The following is a 19527-nucleotide window of genomic DNA, read 5'->3' as shown; positions in this document are numbered from 1 at the left end:
GTGTTAATTGGTCTTCCAGCTGTTCGTTATATGCTCAATTTCCTTTTGCCAGCCACTTATTGCTACTTGTCCCAACTTTTTTGGGATTTGTTGACACTGTGAAATTTGGAATCAACATTTTTCCTTTAAAATGTTACATTTACTCAGATTAAACTTTTGATCTGTCATCTATGTTATATTCCGAATAAAATATTGACATTTGCCATCTCCACATCATTGCATTCAGTTTTTATTCACAATTTGTTTAGTGTCCCAACTTTTTTGGAATCCGGTTTGTATATATATATATATATATATCTGTATATCTAGCTATATATACATCTATATCTATATATCATATATATACATCTATATCTGTATATCTAGCTATATATACATCTATATCTATATATCATATATATACATCTATATCTATATATACATCTATATCTATATATCATATATATATATATATATCTATATATATATATATATATATATATATATATATATATATATATATATATGTTTGCAGTAAGCTGGTGTAGATTCTCAGTCATCCAGAGCAAATGTAAAAAGGTTTGAATAAACAAAGTAACTGGACTTTACAGAACAGAAGTTCAGCTGGTTTGTATTTTTAAAACTTTTTTGGTAATACTTCTGCAGCTTTGGCCAATTAATACCCATACTGTTAGTGGTAATCATTTTGTACCCAGTTAGTACAACATATGTATAGCCAACTGGTTCATAATGTAAATACAAAATTTGACTACATTTTGGGTACATTTTGTACCCAATTGGCACAAACCTAGGTTCACAGTTGAGTACAAAATGTCAACAACTGGGTATGAAGTGAAAATCTTTGGGTACAAAGTGGAAGAACATGCTGGCAGGAGTACAGTTTGAACAGCACCCATACTACTTCTGTGACAAACTGATGTCCAAGAATCTTCTTTAAAAAGCAAATAAATGATAAAAACTAGTCAAAGAGGACTTGTTGCATCACTGTCATATGATGAAAGTTGTAAATAAATGGAAAAAGCAGCAGCGTGTGACTCATTCATGTTGCTTTTAAATGTGTGAAGTGCAAATAATATACACAGAAAGAGACTTCAGTGCAGCTCAAGAAGGTCAAAACGTTAGGAACGTTGAGACGGAGCACTTTTTGAGAGTTCTATTCTTATTTTTCATTACAATATTAAGTTGTAGCACAATCTGACAGAAGTAGCTCTGGTTTGGTTTATTTTATGCTAACGTCACATGACCTGCTCCTCAGATGCTGATTAGTCAAATGCTGCAGGTGAACGTGGACGTTCGTTTCACGGCTGAAGAAGTCCTCTCCCACCCCTGGGTGACGGTAAGACCACAAACACAAGATGAAACACAAACACCGCACCCCTGGAGTCGGCGTATGAGCGTTGTTGCTTCTATATGTCGTTGTTGTAGGATGAGGCGCCGTTAGAGTCCAACACTGTGAGCAGCGCTGAAGACCACGCTGATGGAGAAGCTCTGGAATCAGATCGTGAATCTCCAGTTCTGGAGACCAAACAAGTTCCCTCACCTCTGGTCTAGACCACATCACACATCATCAACTAGAACCCTACTGGGCTAAACAAGGAAGTTTCCCAAAATCTAGTCCAGTTCCCTCAATCTAGTTTTTGTTATAGATCTTATTTAAAACACAAATGAATCATGGAAGCCAACAAGACCCAGAGTAGAAGATGGAAACCCAACAGCTTTGGTCTACTGGAAACCAATCATCTCCTCTAGATGTAGTTCTTAAACTAATTCCATTAAATCTTTTGGAAACAGATCATTAGATACAGCATCTGGATTCATGTAATTTCCTAACATCAGTCTGGAGTGGTCTAGAAACTTCTCTTCATTTAGAAACATAAGACACATCAATGGGCGTTCTTTCTCCAAGAGACCAAACATCTTCTGGATTTTTATTTTTTTATTTTTACTAAAAAGCAAACCGTTCTACTGAAGACATCTCAAACACATCTGTATCCCCTCAGCTCTGCTCTAGAATGAAGTTAAGTTCATCTAAAAGGTAAAAAAAATGTCATGTTTGATCCAGGATCCATGCTGTTTTAAAGTTAATGCATATCTACCGGTAGTCATCTAAATAATCGGTGCCGAGACAAAAGTGGACCTCTGGTCTAGAAAATGTTCCACTTCATTTTTTGTTTGTCACCTTCTGGTGTGGAACGTTCTCCTGTTACAATCACTGGAAATGATCTGAACTTCAGTTGGGTCTAAAACATCTCGTTTCACTGAGGAATACCCTTAAATTTGGTTTACTGGTAATTTGTATCCATTTTTTGGAGGGGATTTTATATTTGAGTTTGTCCACATGGTCTACAGGATATCACAAAATGTATTTAGAAACTCAAACAAGTTGCCATAAATCTGGCCTGGAACATATCCCATTTTCTGGAAACCAATTTCCGTAGTTCAGCTTTAGTTTAATTTATTCCCTTTCATTTAAAGAAAACCAAACGAGTTTCTTAAACTGGTCAAACTTTTCTCCACTAACTGACTCAAAGACAAACTTGCTCAATCTCTACAAGTTATTTTTATTTTCCGCACCTGGGTCTTAAACATGCACGGTTTTATCTACCAGAAACTGAACTCATGTCTGGTTTTGCACACCCGTCACGACAAGACAAGGTTCTTCAGTATTAAACCCAGTTTATCTCCATCTTTGGTCCAGAGCACGTGCCAATTTTTGCAGACTTTGCACAAGGCCTGCCTCCGCTGCTGATAAGCTCCATTTAAATCACTGACTGTTTTTTGTGAGACGCTACTGAACTCAGCGCCTTGCTGCTTCAAGGACATGCATCATATGAAGACAGGAACACCATGAACTTAAGAGTTTTGTGGAATTGGACTGACATTTCATCCAGACTGCGCTTGGTGTACCTCAGATCTGAATGACACGGACAGAACTGACATAAAGTGGTGTTAAAATGCCTGAAACTCTTAAATTTATAGATTTCTGGACAGGTGAGTCATTCAGACATGCTCTGATTTAGGGATTTCTCTCTAATCCCTGCCATCAGGTAAACAGGATGTCTTCCATTTATTTGAAAACAAACAAACAAACAAAACAACCAGTTTCTTCTGCTTTTGGGCTCCGCCCCTCCTGTCTCTAAAGACATTTCTCAGTTTTTCTGCATATCGTCCTCCGACCGATGAGAGATGTGAGTACTGTGCCTGTTTACGCTGCTGATTCATTCACCCAATGTCTTTTTAAATCTGAGCCCTTTGTTCTCCATGTTCAACCACTCCAAACCCAGTACTTCAAACTCACTGGTCTTTGCCAAAATACACTTTCCTTTATAAAAATAGAACAAGAATGGTCTGACATCTTGGAAAATGCTTCTCGCAAAGAGTTAGATAAGAGAGGCCGTAGCATTCCCATGTCTACATGAACTATGAGCTCACTGGAGGAGGACTGGAAACAGAAACACAGCGGTTCTGGGTCAGATTTGGTTCTGTTACTTGTTAAAAGGTTTCAGATTTGACTTTGGGTAGATAACTCAAAACATGAGCCTTGGAAGGGTCAACTCAAAGTCTAATCCCAGTTTTACCTCTTGCCCCACACTTTGCCATGGGTTTAGACATTCACACCAAGGGGGTTGGGCGGTCTCAATTATTTTTGTAATAAACAGAGACTACAGTGTTAAGGCTAGTTGATCTTGCAAATCAAGCTATTTCAATGGAACAATTCAAACCGTGTTACAAATTGGAAGAAGCTAGCATGTAGCATGACATTTAGTTGGCAGCTGAAGCATATCCAGATGCCAAAGATGTCTGTTTTCTTATATTCCTCTTTCTTCAACAATAATTTGCAAAATGTTGCAGAAAGCCCCACGAACAGTAGATAACAGCTAACTGGAACACTGGAAATAATGTTGTTGTATCTGTTTAGGTTTGAAAGGGTTTCCATTTTTTTCAGGAAATATTTTAAGGACAATCCCTTGTGAGGTATAATTAAGACCCATGGGGACTTGGTTAGGGCAGGTCTAGGTGTAGCGACATCTTTGAAGAATGGGATTAGGCCTTGGTGTCCGGCTTGGTTCTAACATAGGATATTATACTTTCATACCCTTGTTAAGACAATGACATTGTTCCCAGACTTTGTAAGCTTTGGAAAGCTTGATTCAGTGAGTAACAACCAAACGTTATCTTTGAAAAAACAATTTCAACATTGTTTTAGGTTTCTACCTGCAGTCTGACTGAACTTCAGGACCCACTCCAGTCCGTACATTGAGCCGTCTCTCATCTCCTGGGTGTACATCACTTTACGCAAGATGGAACATGTTGTAAATACTGTAAATATCACTCTGTCAGTGTCTGTGTGAGTCTGTTGTGAAGTAGAGAAACTGTAGCAGTTAAAAAAAGGTTCAATAATCTCATCATAGATGTGTCGATACAAGAATCTACCCCAAAGACTTTTCTTAAATGAAGGAAAGCATTTTCCACCTTGATATTAGACACAATTTGAACATTTCAAATGTATTTTAGGTACTTAGCTAGTTAATAAATTAAAACAGGGAAATATAAGGAACTCAAGGGTGTTGATGATCTGTGATGAAAAGTCCGGGCAAATCTGGTAGCAACCATAACGATAATTCTCTTCTTTATACCATCGTGTGTCTGTAAAACGTGACATCCCACAGTTATGTTGCTCCGCTCGCACGTCTTATATACTGTCCGTTGGTCTTACTGGTTATTAGAACGTATGGGACGTTGTGTATGGGTGTTCATATTTGTGGAAAAGAGGAACCTTTAAGTTGCATGTTTGTCTGTGTTGAGGAAAGGAGGTTCCTTCGTCTAAAACTTGAACAGAAGTGTCGGTTGTCATCTGCATAACATGATGCGGTGACGCAACCTTTCCACGGCCTTGACCTTTGATGGAGCTGCTGATTCAGAGTTTGACAGACTGTGCTGCTTTCAAGAACTAATGTTTACTGTTAAATTTATGATGCTTTAAACTACAAACAGACACAAAAAAAATCGACATGACACAATCACGGAGTCATTTTGTCTGATATTTTGTGGTTTTGTGAGACCAGTTTAGTTTTCACATCTGTGGAGAGTTTAACGCCTAACCTTAGCTGAATGGACATTTTGTTCTGTTCTGCTGGAGTTCTCTTCCTGTTAATCAAAGTGAGGATTTATCACAATTCACTGGTTTTCTTTGACAGAAAACATCAAATGTGCATTTTATATACACTAATAGGCAACCCTAAATTGGATTAGATACAAATGAATTTGATTCATTTTGAACTAAACTGTCTACAAATGGAAATAAAGGGTAACAACAATGGATGAATGGTAAAACACGATTTTAGGGACAAATTCCTTAACTAGAAAAATGTCAAAGCATTTTACATTAGAGGATCACATAAATTATGTTGATTTCTTATGCTGTACGCAAGCTTCCTTAGTTTATCTTGATGGAGCCGAGGTGGTGTAGAGGTAGGGCAGCCGACTTGGGACAAGAAAGTCACGGTTCAACTCCCCACCATGCCCACATGTCGTGGTGTCCTTGAGTAAGACATCTAATCCCTGCTTCCCAGGCGCCTACATAGCTGCCCACTGCTCCACCTGGCTGTATCTCAGGTGTGATGGGTTAAATGCAGAGAACTAATTTCATCATTGTATGGGAACATACAATGATGACAACACATAGCACTTATATTTATATATATTATTGACGTTCCTGTGGAAAATATCTCCCTAAAATCATCAAAACCATCAAACTGGTTCTGCCCAAGTCCTAGTGAAGTTCCAAAAATAAAACTAAACGTGAAAATCGAGAGAACAAAAATGTAACAACACAGTTTCTGGTACCGTCTCGGGTTACCGTCTGCTGGCCCTCCCATCAGTCGGTATCCCGAGGGCTCGCACACCCTCCTGTCACCTGGGCAACCTGTCTCCAAGTTCCCTATCTGATGACAAATTGTCTTTCAATGTGAGTCATCCCATAGCCTGAATCAGACTGTAGTCTGGGCCTGATTAGTCACGGAACGTGTCTTTGTGCGCTCCTGAATGTCTTCATCCTAAAGTGAGAGCTCTCATCATTGTTCTCTGAGGTCCCAGTGAGGTTTGACCATGAATTGGGGCCAGAGGTTGGGTGTGAGGAGAACTGTGCCGGTCTTTCACAGTCTGGGATCAAACTTAGAGGCTTGATCTCTGCTACAGTGTGACAGTCTCGTTCTAGCCTTTTTCTCCTGAGAACAAGATCTACACGGCCAACTAGGTGCACCAATGCTACGCTAAAACACACAGCTGTGCAGAATAGTCTACAAGTTCCTGTCCAAGGACTTGATGATGTCATCGCATGGGCTCTAAAACTAGTCCAACTTGAAGTTGTCTTTTGCCCAAAAGACCCTGAATTGTTTCATTGATGCTATTAGAACCCTCAAGGTTCTATGTTAACCTATTGACTGCGCCTTCTTCCGGCTGTTCCCTCTTCAGGGACACAGCGAGTCCTCCTCCATCTCACTCTGTCCTCTGCGTCCTCTGTCCTCACTCCAACTACCTCCATCTCTTTAACTGCATCCATATGTCTCCTCTTTGTCTTTTTGCTGGCAGCTGCATTTCTAACAACTTTCTACCAATACACCCACTGTCTCTCCTCTGGACATGTCCAAACCACTGTCCCTCCTTTGGACATGTCCAAACCATCTCAGTGTGTCCTCTCTAACTTTATCTCCCAGTTGTTCAACCTGTGCTGTACCTCTGATGATCTCATTCCTGATCTTCTCCATCCTTGTCTCTCCTAAGGAGAACCTCAACATCTTCATTTCTGACACTTCTAGTTCTGTCTCCTGTCTTTTTGTCCATGTCTCTGTCTCCTGTCTTTTTGTCAACGTTAACCTACTGATTGCACCAGTGTCATTTCTGAGCTGCCACCAACTTCTTCTTGCTCCGTTTCTTCAACTGAAGCAGCGTTAGAGTAGACAAGAACTTCAGCAACAGTCAAACTCTTAATCAGCAGGTCAGCCTCTGACCTTCTATGCCTGCTACGAACCCAGTGGTCTTAATTCTTTGTTCTTTGCTTTATACCGAACCGAGGAGCCTTCTGTTGTCACTGCTAGTCCTGCAGCCACCTGGGTCAAAAACCAGCTGAGGTCTGACCCGTTCATGTGGAATTTGGTTAGTTGTATTTGTTAAATGCTCATGACAGTGTCTCTCCATGTTTTAGAAGATTCCACTAATAAAACATGTTCATGAGTGTTTTTAGCTGTTTGGTCCTTTAGTTTTGCTGCTTTCAAACAGGCAGCCAATCACAGTGAAACAACGCACGTGTCTTTCTGTTTTAAATTGGAAACTGACCATTTGAACTGTGTCAAAACACACAATTTGTATCGGACTACTGTTTTATGTTAAGCTGTCAGTGAATGTTGGACTGAGCAGAGTTCAGAGATAAGAAGAAGCTGAACCAGAATAGTTTGAATCGGGTGGCTGTGCTCATTGAGCCCGTTGTGTCGTTTTTTTTTAAAGCAGTGTGTGTGGGAACATTTCGCATCGAGCCTCGTGGATAAACTAGAAATCTGAAGCAAACTGGTCTGGTTTTCCTGAAATAAATCTGAAAGTTTGAAAATCTGTGATCACTTTAATACGGTGCCCCAAATGTGTAAATGAACAAAATAAAAAAAAAAAACGGAATTACATTTGAAAAAACAACAAAAACAACAAAATCACAACAATATTTGAAAAAACGGAATTACATTAAGCCAAAGCGGAAGAATTACATTTGAAAAAATGAAATCACATTTGAAAAAGCGGAATTACATAAAAAAAAACAACGGAATCACATTTGAAAAAACGGAATTACTTTAAGCCAAACATGATTATTATTTTTTTTTTTACTTTATTAACAGCATAAAACTACAAAAACTTCCTGTTTGGCTTAATGTAATTCCGTTTTTTTCAAATGTCATTCCGTTTTTTTCAAATGTCATTCTGTTTTTTTTCAAATGTCGTTCCGTTTTTTTCAAATGTCGTTCCGTTTTTTTTCAAATGTCATTCTGTTTTTTCAAATGTCGTTCCGTTTTTTTCAAATGTCATTCAGTTTTTTCAAATGTTGTTCATTTACACCTTAGGGCCACCGTACTTTAATCACCTAAAACACACGAGCAACTCGTTTAAACATTTCAAAACTGTATGAAAACTGTTAGCTCATTAAAGATCAATAGATCTTAATTTCTGCTGAAAGTTTAAACAAAAACTGTCTTTGAACTCATCTCCACTTCAGGGGATTTTGGGAAAACTAGTCCAGGCTTGAAGAGAATGAAGAAATGTCAACAGTGATTTTTTTTTAAGGACATTTAATGTTATAGGTGATGTGTGTGTGTGTGTTGGTTTGAAACTTGTGCGTTTGCCTGTGTGGAGGAGACGAAACTCTGGTTTGTGTTGAGAAACGAACTGAACTGTGAAATAAACTCATGCAGTGGAATCTCCTCGAACGTCTCGTCGTGAAGAACTTCATCCTACAGCGAGAAAATGTCTTTGAATTTTGAAAACAACATTTTATAAAATCCAACAAAATCTAAAGTGGAGCAAAATAATCTAACGGCAAAGACGGGCAATAATGATTTTGCCTGATTCAATCGGTCTGTTAGCAAAGTATCTTATGAATCATTTGGATGAGTTTTACTGAAACATCTAAATAACACAATTCAAGATGGCCGTCACAGCTAATCAACATCAGTCAACACAAAATCAATATTTTTGTGATGCGTAGAGCTCAGTCAGTTTTACCGATGTACTGGGCTGAAACTTGGCGTGGAAGAAGCTGACAACTCGGAAGTTCCTGGAGAAACTTTGACGGGGACCGTCACGTTGCGGCCGTTTTTAAATTTTGATTTGACGGTACTGTGTGTTGGAGTTCACTCTCAGCTACAAAACTTCACGTCAATACGGCAACAAATCAATAAGTTATAATCTTTTGTTATTTTAAGCTATGGCGGCCATCTTGGATTTTTGATTTGGATTCAGTTTGTGGTGGTAAACGTTCTCAGCTAACATCACACCAACTGTCAGCTGACGGTGTCAAAGACTGACTGAGTTATAGTCTGTTTTGTGTTTTCTGAGGTAGCTGTGGCAGCCATCTTGATACAAAATGCTCTGAAAGTTAATTAGTGTTTTGTTCAGAGACCGCTTCACTCCAGGTCATGTGACCTCACTGCTAAGAGTTCTGTCGGTGTTTTTCCAATGAGAAAAATGGCGTCTTTGTTTGCAGATTACGTCGCCATGGTAACTCCAAACACCAATTAAAGTAAGCGCACACATCACATCACCGAACCAGTCGTTTTGATGTAAAATTGCTTATCAGGCCGCATTAATTAAAGTTGAAGGAAGAACAAGACACCGTAGTCCCAAATCATTCCCGACACATAATCTGAGCGTGACGTTATTTTCAAGGTTTGACCAACACGACCACGTCTGTCATTTCTAACCATACAGTTAGATGGTGCTCATTTAAAGCTCTGGCTTGGATGGTGGCGGGTGATATCCTATAGAGGCAGCCATCAATTATTATCCACCTGAAAAGGCTCTTGCTTTTCTTTCAACTTTAATGTGGCCAAAACCGCAATGTGTCCCCCGACAAATGTTACATCAAAACAACCGGCTCGGCACCGTGACGTGCGCCGTTTTATTGGTGTTTCGAGTTACCATGGCGACGTAATTTACAAAGACGCCATTTTTCTCATTGAAAAAGCCTGATAGAGCTCTGGACAGCCTCGAACTGCCACAGGGAGGTCACATGACCTGGAGTGGAGCGGTCCTTGAACAAAACTCTAACTTTTGGAGCCATTTTGGTTCAAGATGGCTGCCACAGCTACCTCAGAAAACACAAACTTGACTATAACTCCGTCATTCTTTCTTATATTTAGCTGAGATCTAGTGTAGTTGTAGCTGAGAGCGACTTGTTATACGTTCTTGATACAAATTAAATTAGCCTTTGCTAAAAGGGAAAAAAATACGATGACGCAGCTGTTTTAAAAGAAACTGAGCTGAAATCTGGTGTGGTGGTAGCTGATCGAGCGCGAATCCCAGAAAACAGTAGCCTACTGTCAAAACAAAAAACTTTAAATGCTGCAACATTGAAGTCCCTGTCAAAGTTTCTGCAGGAACTTTATAGTTGTAAATGTTTTACTTATTGTGGTTTGACATAATTGAGTGCTACCAACAATGTGAGAGGACTCAAACATTGTCTTCAGACATAAAAACTAATCCAATGCAGTGGCAGCAAGCTAACCTTGTGCTCTTAAGAATATTTTTAATTCTTAAAAAATAAGCACTTTTGCTTTTAAAGGAGGGAAAACAAACACGGTGTCAAAGTTCAAACTGATTATTAACGAGCAGATTTGAGTCAGGAATGTTAAAGGTCAAAGGTTTTCTGCAGTTTGAAGGAAACTCTAAAATCCCCTTTCTGTCCATCTCAGTCTGTTTCTGTCAGTGTTTCCAGATGTTTGCAACATCTGAAGGATCACTCTGTCCTGCAGGGACAAAAACCTGACGAGAGTAACTTGGATTTTACTCCAAGGAGGAAACTCTGAGGATACCTGCTGTGGCTGAGAGCTTCAAATGGAGCAGGAAGGTAGTCCGCTGAGTTCCATGAGAGTTTCCTGTTCGATCTGTTTGGATCTCCTGAAGGATCCGGTCACCACTCCCTGTGGACAGTTACTGTCTGAGATGTATTCAAACATGCTGGGATACGGAGAGTCAGAAGAAGGTTCACAGCTGCCCTCAGTGTTGACAGAGGTTCCCATCAAGACCTGTCTTTAAAAAAAACCCCATCATGTTAGCAGATATGGTGGAGGAGCTGAAGAAGACTGGACTCCAGGACTGGACCTGAAGATGTGTCTTGTGACGTCTGCTCTGAGAGGAAACTGAACGCTGTCAAGTCCTGTCTGGTCTGTTTGGCTTCTTACGGTGAGAAACATCTCCAACCTCACCATGAAGCTTCATTATTTCAAAAACACCAGCTGGTGGAGCCCCCAAAGAAGCTCCAGCAACACCTCTGTCCTCTTCATCTATCTGAGGAAGCAGCAGATTGTGTTGAATCTTCACTACGTCACAGTCTCCCATCCTGAGCAAGCACAAAGGAGACAGTGGAAAGGAAAAACTCAATTTTAATAGTTGGAAACCTCCAGCAGAACCAGGCTCAGGACAAGTGACCATCTGCTTCGACCGGCTGGGTTTGAGAGGACAGGAAGTAGAAACAGACAAATACAGATTGACCGGTCCAGGTGAACTTTCTATAGGAGGAAAGACAAAAAACATGTTATGATTTAAATAATTCAAATACAAACAGAGTAAAGCAAGTAAAGACAGCAGCAGAGAGAGGAAATGTGGTCAATTTGTCCTCCGACAGCCTAAGAATATAAAAGCAGAACTAAGGGATACCTCAGGACACCCAAGCCAACCCTAACTATAGGATTTATCATAAAGGAAAGTCTTAATCCCAGTCTTAAAACTGGACAATGTGTCAGCCTCACGGACAGAAACTGGAAGTTGGTTCCACAAGAGAGGAGCCTGAGAACTGGAAGATCTTCCTCCCATTCTGCTTTTGGAAACTCTAGGAACCACAAATAAACCTGCATTATGAGAGTGATGCTGGAAACTGTAGCATTTTGGATCAACTGAAGACTCTTTAAAGAAGTTTTTGGACATCCAGATAAACCATTACAGTAGTTCAGTCTACACATGAAAAATGCATGAACCAGTTTTTCTGCCTCATTTTTGGACAAGATGTTTCTAGTTTTAGTGATATTACGCAGGCATAGGAAAGTGGTCCTGGTAACTTTTTTTAATGTGAGGGTTAAAAGACATATCTTGATCAAAAATAACAGCAACGTTTTTAACATTAGCTCTGGAGGGCAAATTAATGCCATCCAGAGGAAGTGAAAGGCTGCAAAGTTTATTCCTAAAAGGTCCAAAAACCACAAGCTTAGTCTTGTCTGAGTTTAAAAGCAGAAAATTAAGGGTCATCAAGGGTTTTATGTCTTTAAGACATACTTGTAGTTTAAATAACTCATTGGATTCATCGGGTTTCATGGACAAATAAAACTGTGCATCATCAGCATAACAATGAAATTTATCCCCTGCTGTTTAAAAATTTTACCTAATTGAAGCATACAGTATATAAAGTAAAGAGTATTGGTCCAAGAACTGCATGACTAACTGGTGTATGATGAAGGTTTGTTATTTACAGACTGGAATCTATCAGATAGATGTGATTTAAATTGTTTTAAGCCGTTCCTGTAATCCCAATATCATATTCAAGCCTCTGTAGTAAAATATTGTGATCAACCGTATCAAATGCAGCACTGAGGTCTATCAGGACCAGTATAGACACAAGTCCATTGTCTGAGGCCATGAGAATATTATTAATGACTTTTACTAGTGCTGTTTCTGTGCTATGATGAGCTCTAAACCCTGATTGAAAATCTTCAAACAGATTATTTCTGTTCAGATGTTCACACAATTGATTTGCAACTATTTTCTCTAGAATTTTCTAGATGAAAGTTAGATTAGATATAGGTCTATAATTGGCCAGAATTCCTGAATCAATATTAGGTTTCTTAAGTAAAGGTTTAATTACAGCAAACTTAAAATGCTGTGGTACATAGCCATGCATTAAAGACAAATTAAGTAGATCCAAAATGTGGACATTAATAAGGGGAAATATCTCTTTAAACAGTCTGGTTGGGATGGGATCTAGCAGGCATGTGGATGGTTTGAATGAAGCTATTGTTTTTGACAATTCCGTGAGCTCAACAGGACAAAAACAGACAAAACATAAATCAGGTTCTAGTGACATTTCTAAAGTTGCCTCATCTGACAGGAAGCCAGAGGCGATAGTAGGATGGATGGTTTGAATTTTCTCCCTAATTAAGATAATTTTATTTATAAAGAATCTCATGAAGTCATCACTGCTTATAGCTGTAGGAATGCAGGGCTCAATAGAGTTATGATTTTTCATCAGACTAGCTATGGTGGAACATGAGGTTATTTTTATTCTCATCTATTAAAGATGAGTAATATAATGTTCTAGCTTTACGGAGCGCTTTTTTATAAGTTAGCAGGCTATCGCTCAACAAGTTAAATAAAATAAATCTATGTTAGTAAAGCGCCATTTTCTTTCCAGCTTTCTAAAGTACATAACTCCGAACTGAACCAAGGAGCCAGTTTCCTCTGATTGATTTTCCTTTTTCAGCGGAGCAGTTTTACCAAGAGACGTTTGCATTGAAGTTGTACATTTTTCAACCAGATGATGTAATTCATTGTTCTCTACTGCATTACTCTGCAAGACAAGAGGAAAATATCAACGGAAGAGACTCTTTAAATGTAGTTACAGCGTTCTATGCTAAGATGAAATTTACTCTCAGTGACTGTCAGTTAATGTAAACTCAAACGTTACTAAAAATGATCAGACAGAACAGGATTATGAGGATGTATTAATAAGTACTTAATCTCTATGCCATAAGTCAGAACCAGATCAAGAGTGTGATGATGAGAATGAGTAGATGTGTGGACGTTTTGGGTAAAACCAATAGACTCTTAAATTATTAAAGGCTATGTTTGAGCTATCACTTTCAACATCTGCATGAGCTCATGAACTCATCTGTCCTGATGATAATGATTTAAATCAATCAATCCCTCAGAGCTGCACATGGTTCAGTCCAAAAGTCATAATTTAAATGTCATTTTTCTCTTTCAGGACTTTAATGAAGTGACTTCTTTTTACTTCCTGTCACCTCTGGGTGTTGAGTTCAGCTCATTGTGGCAGGAAGCCTGCTCTGTTTTTATCTGCAGTTCCTCTAATCAAACACCAGATGATGGAAAAGACAACGGATGGATTCAGAGCAGAGAAGTTCTGAAATATAAAATATGACTTCTGTTGGAGGAAAGAGCCACATGGACACAAACCAAACAAAGAAGAGTTGAACTGGTTCCACAGACGAGTTAAACAGTGGATGAAGTGAAACATGAAGATGTTGCTGCTTTTATTTAGAACCGTTAGATTTGTGAGCAGGAGTTCAACTGAACCATGTTTCTGGCTGTAAAATCAATTTACCTGTAAGAACCAACTGAAGCAGGTCTGAACATGGAGACTCCAGGTGAGGTGGAAACCGTTTCCAGGAAAAAGAAACTCTGACAGAACTCCTCCCTCGTCTCCACCAGGGTTTAGCTCGGGCCGTGTGTACTTCCTGGTTCACAGATCCTACCAGCTGAGGGACCGGTCTAATCTCTGTGAGCGCTGACACGCCCAGCTGCTGAAGATCAGGAAGTTAAACCAGTTCAGCTTCTGACTCATGCGTTTGCTTTGAAAGAAACAAAAGTACAGACGGTCGGTGTAGCTGAGAGGTGAAACAACGCAGCAGAGGAACCTGATGGATTCTGTAAAGTTCTCCTGTTCCATCTGTTTGGATCTCCTGAAGGATCCGGCGACCATTCCCTGTGGACACAGCTACTGTCTGAGATGTATCCAAACCTTCTGGGATGGAGAGGATCAGAGGAGAGTCTGCAGCTGCCCTCAGTGCAGGAAGGACTTCATACCGAGGCCTGTCCTGGTGAGGAACATCACGTTAGCAGAGCTGGTGGAGGAGCTGAAGAAGACTGGACTCCAGGTTGCTCCAGCTGATCACCGCTATGCTGGACTTGAAGACGTGTCCTGTGACGTCTGCTCTGAGAGGAAACTGAAAGCTGCCAAGTCCTGTCTGGTCTGTTTGGTCTCTTTCTGTGAGAAACATCTCCAACCTCACTACACTGTTCATCAGTTTAAGAAACACCAGCTGGTGGAACCCTCCAAGAAGCTCCAGGAGAACATCTGCCCTCGTCATGATGAGATGATGAAGGTCTTAGTGAATGAAGCCAAAGCAGCCTTGGCTGCAGCAGAAAGAGCTGAGAAGCAGAAGGAGCTCGAGGCGAGTCGACAACAAATCCAGCAGAGAATCCAGGACCAAGAGAAAGATGTGAAGCTGCTCCAGGAGGAGGTGGAGGCCATCAATGTCTCTGCTGATCAAACAGTGGAGGACAGTGAGGAGATCTTCACTCAGCTGATCCGTCTCGTCCAGAAGAGAAGCTCTGATGTGAAGCAGCAGATCAGATCCCAGCAGGAAACTGAAGTGAGTCGAGTCTTGGAGCTTCAGGAGAAGCTGGAGCAGGAGATCACTGAGCTGAAGAGGAAAGACGCCGAGCTGGAGCAGCTCTCACACACAGAGGACCACAACCAGTTTCTCCACAACTACCAGTCAGTGTCAGCACTGGGTGAGTCTCCACACTCATCCAGCATCGAGGTTCATCCTCGGAGATACTTTGAGGACGTCACAGCAGCTGTGGAGGAGCTCAGAGACAAACTCCAGGACGTCCTGAGGGACACGTGGACAAACATCTTACTAGATGTTTTATCTTCGGAACCAAGAACCAGGAAGGAACTCCTCAAATATTCAAAGGAACTCACTTTAGATTCAAACACCGCCTTCGCTCATCTGCTGTTGTCTGAGGGCAGCAGGAAGGCGACGCTCATGAAAAAACAGCAGTCGTACTCCGAACATCTGGAAAGGTTCACGTTTTATGACCAGGTTCTGAGCAGGGAGGGTCTGACTGGACGCTGTTACTGGGAGGTGGAGTGGAGCGGGGAGGCCGTCCAAGTTGCCGTTTCCTACAAGGACATCGGCCGAGTCGGGACGTCGGACAGATGTGCGTTTGGGTTCAATGACAGATCGTGGGCGTTGTGTTGTAACGCCAACAACTGCACGTTCTCCTTCAACAAAGTGAAGACCCCAGCGTCTGGTCCTGGCTCCTCCAGGGTCGGGGTGTACCTGGACCACAGGGCAGGTGTTCTGTCCTTCTACAGCGTCTCTGGAACCATGACTCTCCTCCACAGAGTCCAGACCACGTTCACTCGGCCGCTCCACGCCGGACTTCGGCTGTTTGATGAAGGAGACTCGGCTGAGCTCAGGAAAGTTGAATAATGACCAGCAGAAAACTGCGAGCCGTCAAAATACTTCTCAAAGTCCAACATTTTTCAGTCCGGTCATCTGGACAGTTTCTTTTTTTTGCTGAAACGTTTCGCCTTCAATCCAGAAGGCTTTATCAGTCAAGGAAACACACAACAAAACTGATTCTTCCCCCAACAGCTTACTCCAAAGTGGAACAAACCAGTTCTGCTTGTGCTAAGATGGTCTCTTCGGTACGCCCCTCCTCCATTGCCGGCCCTCTTCCTTGTTGAGTCGTGTGAAACTGGTTGAAAACAACAAAGTCCATGCTCAATAATCCAGGTATACAATGAGCATGGACTTTGTTGTTACTTCTCAAAAGTCTTACATCTTAAAAAAAAAAGTAATCTGTCATGTAAAAAGAATTAAAATCAATGAAAGATAAATTTAAATATCACAGATTAGGATTAGATTTCAACATAAAAGCTACAAATGAGGATTGAGCGAGTAGTTGTCAGTTTTTATCTTTTCTAAATTTCATCTAAATCAAATCTGTTCAACTTTTTTCTTCTTCAGTAAAGAAACTCAGTTCTTTAAATCAAACTTTAGTGTTTTTGTAGCGGATACTGTGAAGATGAACAGACCAGGTGTTTTGATCTCCATCTGGAGCTGACGCAGCGCGACCGTTTACTGGTTTGATCTTTGGAACCAGTCTGTGCACTGGGAACGTGGGGCGTTGAGTCCCGCCTGCTCCCCCCTCAGACAGTCATGGTGTTTTTAGTGTTTTGTGAATGTTTTTTAAAAAACATGAAATAACCAACTACAGCTGATAGTATTAGAAAAACGAAGGTTCCTGGAGAGACTTTGACAGGGACTGCCCAACGTGTTTGGGTTCGCTCGCAGCAGCTATACCACATTTGAGCTGAATAGCCCTAAAAATGGCCGAGTAATCAAATTTTTCCATTTTAGCTAAAGCGGCCATCTTGGACAAGATCCACCATTAAACTTTCTGCACTTTGGCTTCATTCATACAGATGTTCCTGCAACCTGCTGGCTCTCAGGGGGAGTGCAGCTTTTTGTGTGAATAATTTAGACTGAGCGTTTTAACAAACAGTGTTTTCATTAAATGCAATTAGCGTTTTAGTTTTTGTTGTTTAGATTATAATGCATGTAGTTTTATTTACCAAATGTACTCGCTTGTGTTGGGTCTTTTTTTTATTTCTTTAACCATTTATGTACATCACTTTGGGCAATCATTTTTTCTAAATGTGTTTTATAAATAAACTTCGACTTGAAAGAACCCAGAGTGTACAAGAACATGGATACGGGATTAGCTTAAAGTATTTATTCTACAGTTATTGAAATAAATGAACAGTCCAGAACTAGAATTATCATTATATTTGTTTATAATAATTCTAACTTTAAACTGAATTTAGCATCTAAAATGGAAAGATTTGTGGGTTTTATGTTAATATACAACAATATATCTATATTTTTATTTGAACTATTAAAACTGCGAGTCAGTTCCTGAACTGTGATGACAACGTTAGGTGCCTTTTCATAAAATTATATGTATAAGAACATTTTTAAAAGTAGAGGAAAAATACCAGATCTCTTTTTGTTAGTTCTTAAATATATATTATATATATATATATATATTGGTGCAACTTTTCTGACCACGAAGCACAAAATAAAACAAGTAAACACAAAATAAAATGCTTCACCGAGGCAAAAAATAGAAAACATCACAACTCAACATTGTTTTTCCAACTGGAAGCGTCTTACCTGCAGCTCATACTCACCTTTAGTAAACTTTCTGCAGCCACTCAGCGTTGCAAAGCTTCATGGGAAAAAAAAATCCTCCACTGCGTGCTTTGTTCAACAAATTTATTTAAAAGTAATTAGATGTGCATTTTAAAAGTTGCTACTTTTGTATCACAGACCTGTGATGAGAGTCAGTGTTAATAAAATCCTGTAAATGGATGAAAGCCACCTACAGCAGAAATGTCTCCATCCTGGACGTCCTTCAGCCGACTCATCGTGCAGAAACCATCAAACAGTTTCAGGAGTGCTGAGATGAAACAGCTGTGCTGTCGGAGCTTCAGTCCAATGACGGGTCGACAAAAGTCTCGTCCAGTCCAGATGACGTGAGCAGACAGGAAGTGAAGTTTCCAGGAAGTCCATCAAGTGTCCGTTTAAAACGTCCACCACACCTCGGGCTTCCTGCTTCTCCAGTCAGTAACAAATCTATTAATAAAAACCTACCAGGCTGAATTAAGTTCTTTAACGTCCACCTGGGAATAAAAACGTTCACTTAAAAACAAACATGGCGTCCTCGTTAATCCGTATAAAACCACCGATCTGTTTAAATCCGCTGACGGAGGAGGTTCCTGGTCAGAGGAATGAAATGTAGTTCTTAGGGACAATCCCACGTCTTCCGCCCACAACTCCCAGAATCCACTGCTCGTCGACAGACTCCACCTGTGTGATGACGTCACCGACCTGCAGAGATGCAAACCGTTCAGGAATAATGTTTGATGTAGTTTTTAAGCAAAGAAAAGCGTCTTCCTGTGGCGGACCTTCAGCGTGAGCTCATCCTGGCCTTCGGCTGTGAAGTCAAACAGAGCTCGGGCCGAGTCTTTAGCTGCTGAAAGACCATCTGTGATCGGCTGAGCTGGAGAAAAAACAAACTATGTCACGTTTAAAAAACATCATCAGCCTCAGTTTCAATTCTTCCAGTTAAACTTTTAAATACAAACTGTTTTCAAAGTGCACAGTTTACCGTAATATCCGGACTATAAGCCGCTACTTTTTCCACACGCTTTGAACCTCGCAGCTTAAACGATGCTGCGGCTAATTTATGGATTTTTTTTGACGGGCTAACGAGCTTCCTGCTGACAAAATCATTTAGCTTCGTCACACCTGGGCGCTCACAGAGCTGCTCAATATACGTCACTCTTGGGGGGTGAATCCTCGTGGCTCAATGAGACTACCTGCAGTTTTTCCCCTACCATTATACAATCAGGGCGCCCCGTCCTGTTAACATAACCGAGGGTTCCCCCGAGGTCCCCCCCCCTGGCCGGTCGACAACTGCCGGAACTAACGTAGCGCTATCTGGGCGCAACACCTGCGCGCTAGTTAAAAAGCTAGAGGTAGCATTCCGATTCCCTCACGCTGAGCCGTCTCCACCCACCACCCCGAAAACATTCGATACAAACAGCGTGCCACACAGATGTGTCTCTGTCTCCACCCCCCCGTCGACAAAAATCACAGAAGAGATGAGCGCCCTGTCAAGACAAGTAAAGCAAGAGAAGCACTGACCTGTATGAATAAAGATATAAAGATTAAAAATATAAAATATCTGACCAATGAAATTACCAAACAGGTCACAGTCGAACCGATGAGACGGGGAGGGGGGACTCCCCTGCATGCACAGAGCAACTTTTGCTCGAGGTGCACAAGCTTGAAACAGGAGGAAGATGAAGATAGTAGGGATCCACATTTTTTAACTTCCAATCCGATCCCGATACCTAAATCTGGATACCGTCTCGATATCATCATCATTACTGATTTT

General features: G+C 40.7%; 3 protein-coding genes across 3 annotated transcripts in view; 2 read left to right on the top strand and 1 right to left on the bottom strand.

The window, feature by feature from the left end:
* LOC119414133 (serine/threonine-protein kinase DCLK2) overlaps positions 1-1581 on the top strand; it is a 28541-nt gene extending 26960 nt beyond the window's left edge. Inside the window, 2 exon segments of the mRNA XM_037681278.1 lie at positions 1256-1336; positions 1426-1581. Of these exon segments, the coding sequence (XP_037537206.1) occupies positions 1256-1336; positions 1426-1551 (207 nt within the window). The 3' untranslated portion in view covers positions 1552-1581.
* A 12812-nt stretch (positions 1582-14393) lies between these two features.
* On the top strand, positions 14394-15989 carry LOC119410083 (tripartite motif-containing protein 16-like). Its single transcript, XM_037676991.1, has one exon. The coding sequence runs from the start codon at positions 14406-14408 to the stop codon at positions 15987-15989; it is 1584 nt and encodes a 527-aa protein (XP_037532919.1). The 5' UTR covers positions 14394-14405.
* Positions 15990-17913: 1924 nt separating this feature from the next.
* LOC119410062 (SH3 domain-containing protein 19) overlaps positions 17914-19527 on the bottom strand; it is a gene marked incomplete in the record, with an annotated part of 43878 nt that continues 42264 nt past the window's right edge. The window contains 2 exon segments of the mRNA XM_037676970.1: positions 17914-18455; positions 18533-18627. Of these exon segments, the coding sequence (XP_037532898.1) occupies positions 18348-18455; positions 18533-18627 (203 nt within the window).

The sequence above is a fragment of the Nematolebias whitei genome, chromosome 1, assembly GCF_014905685.2.
Source record: "Nematolebias whitei isolate Nwh7 chromosome 1, NemWhi1, whole genome shotgun sequence".
In the NCBI taxonomy this organism is placed as follows: Eukaryota; Metazoa; Chordata; class Actinopteri; order Cyprinodontiformes; family Rivulidae; genus Nematolebias; species Nematolebias whitei.
The sequence above is the reverse complement of the archived record's forward strand: the minus strand, read 5'-3'. Positions and strand labels throughout refer to the sequence as shown.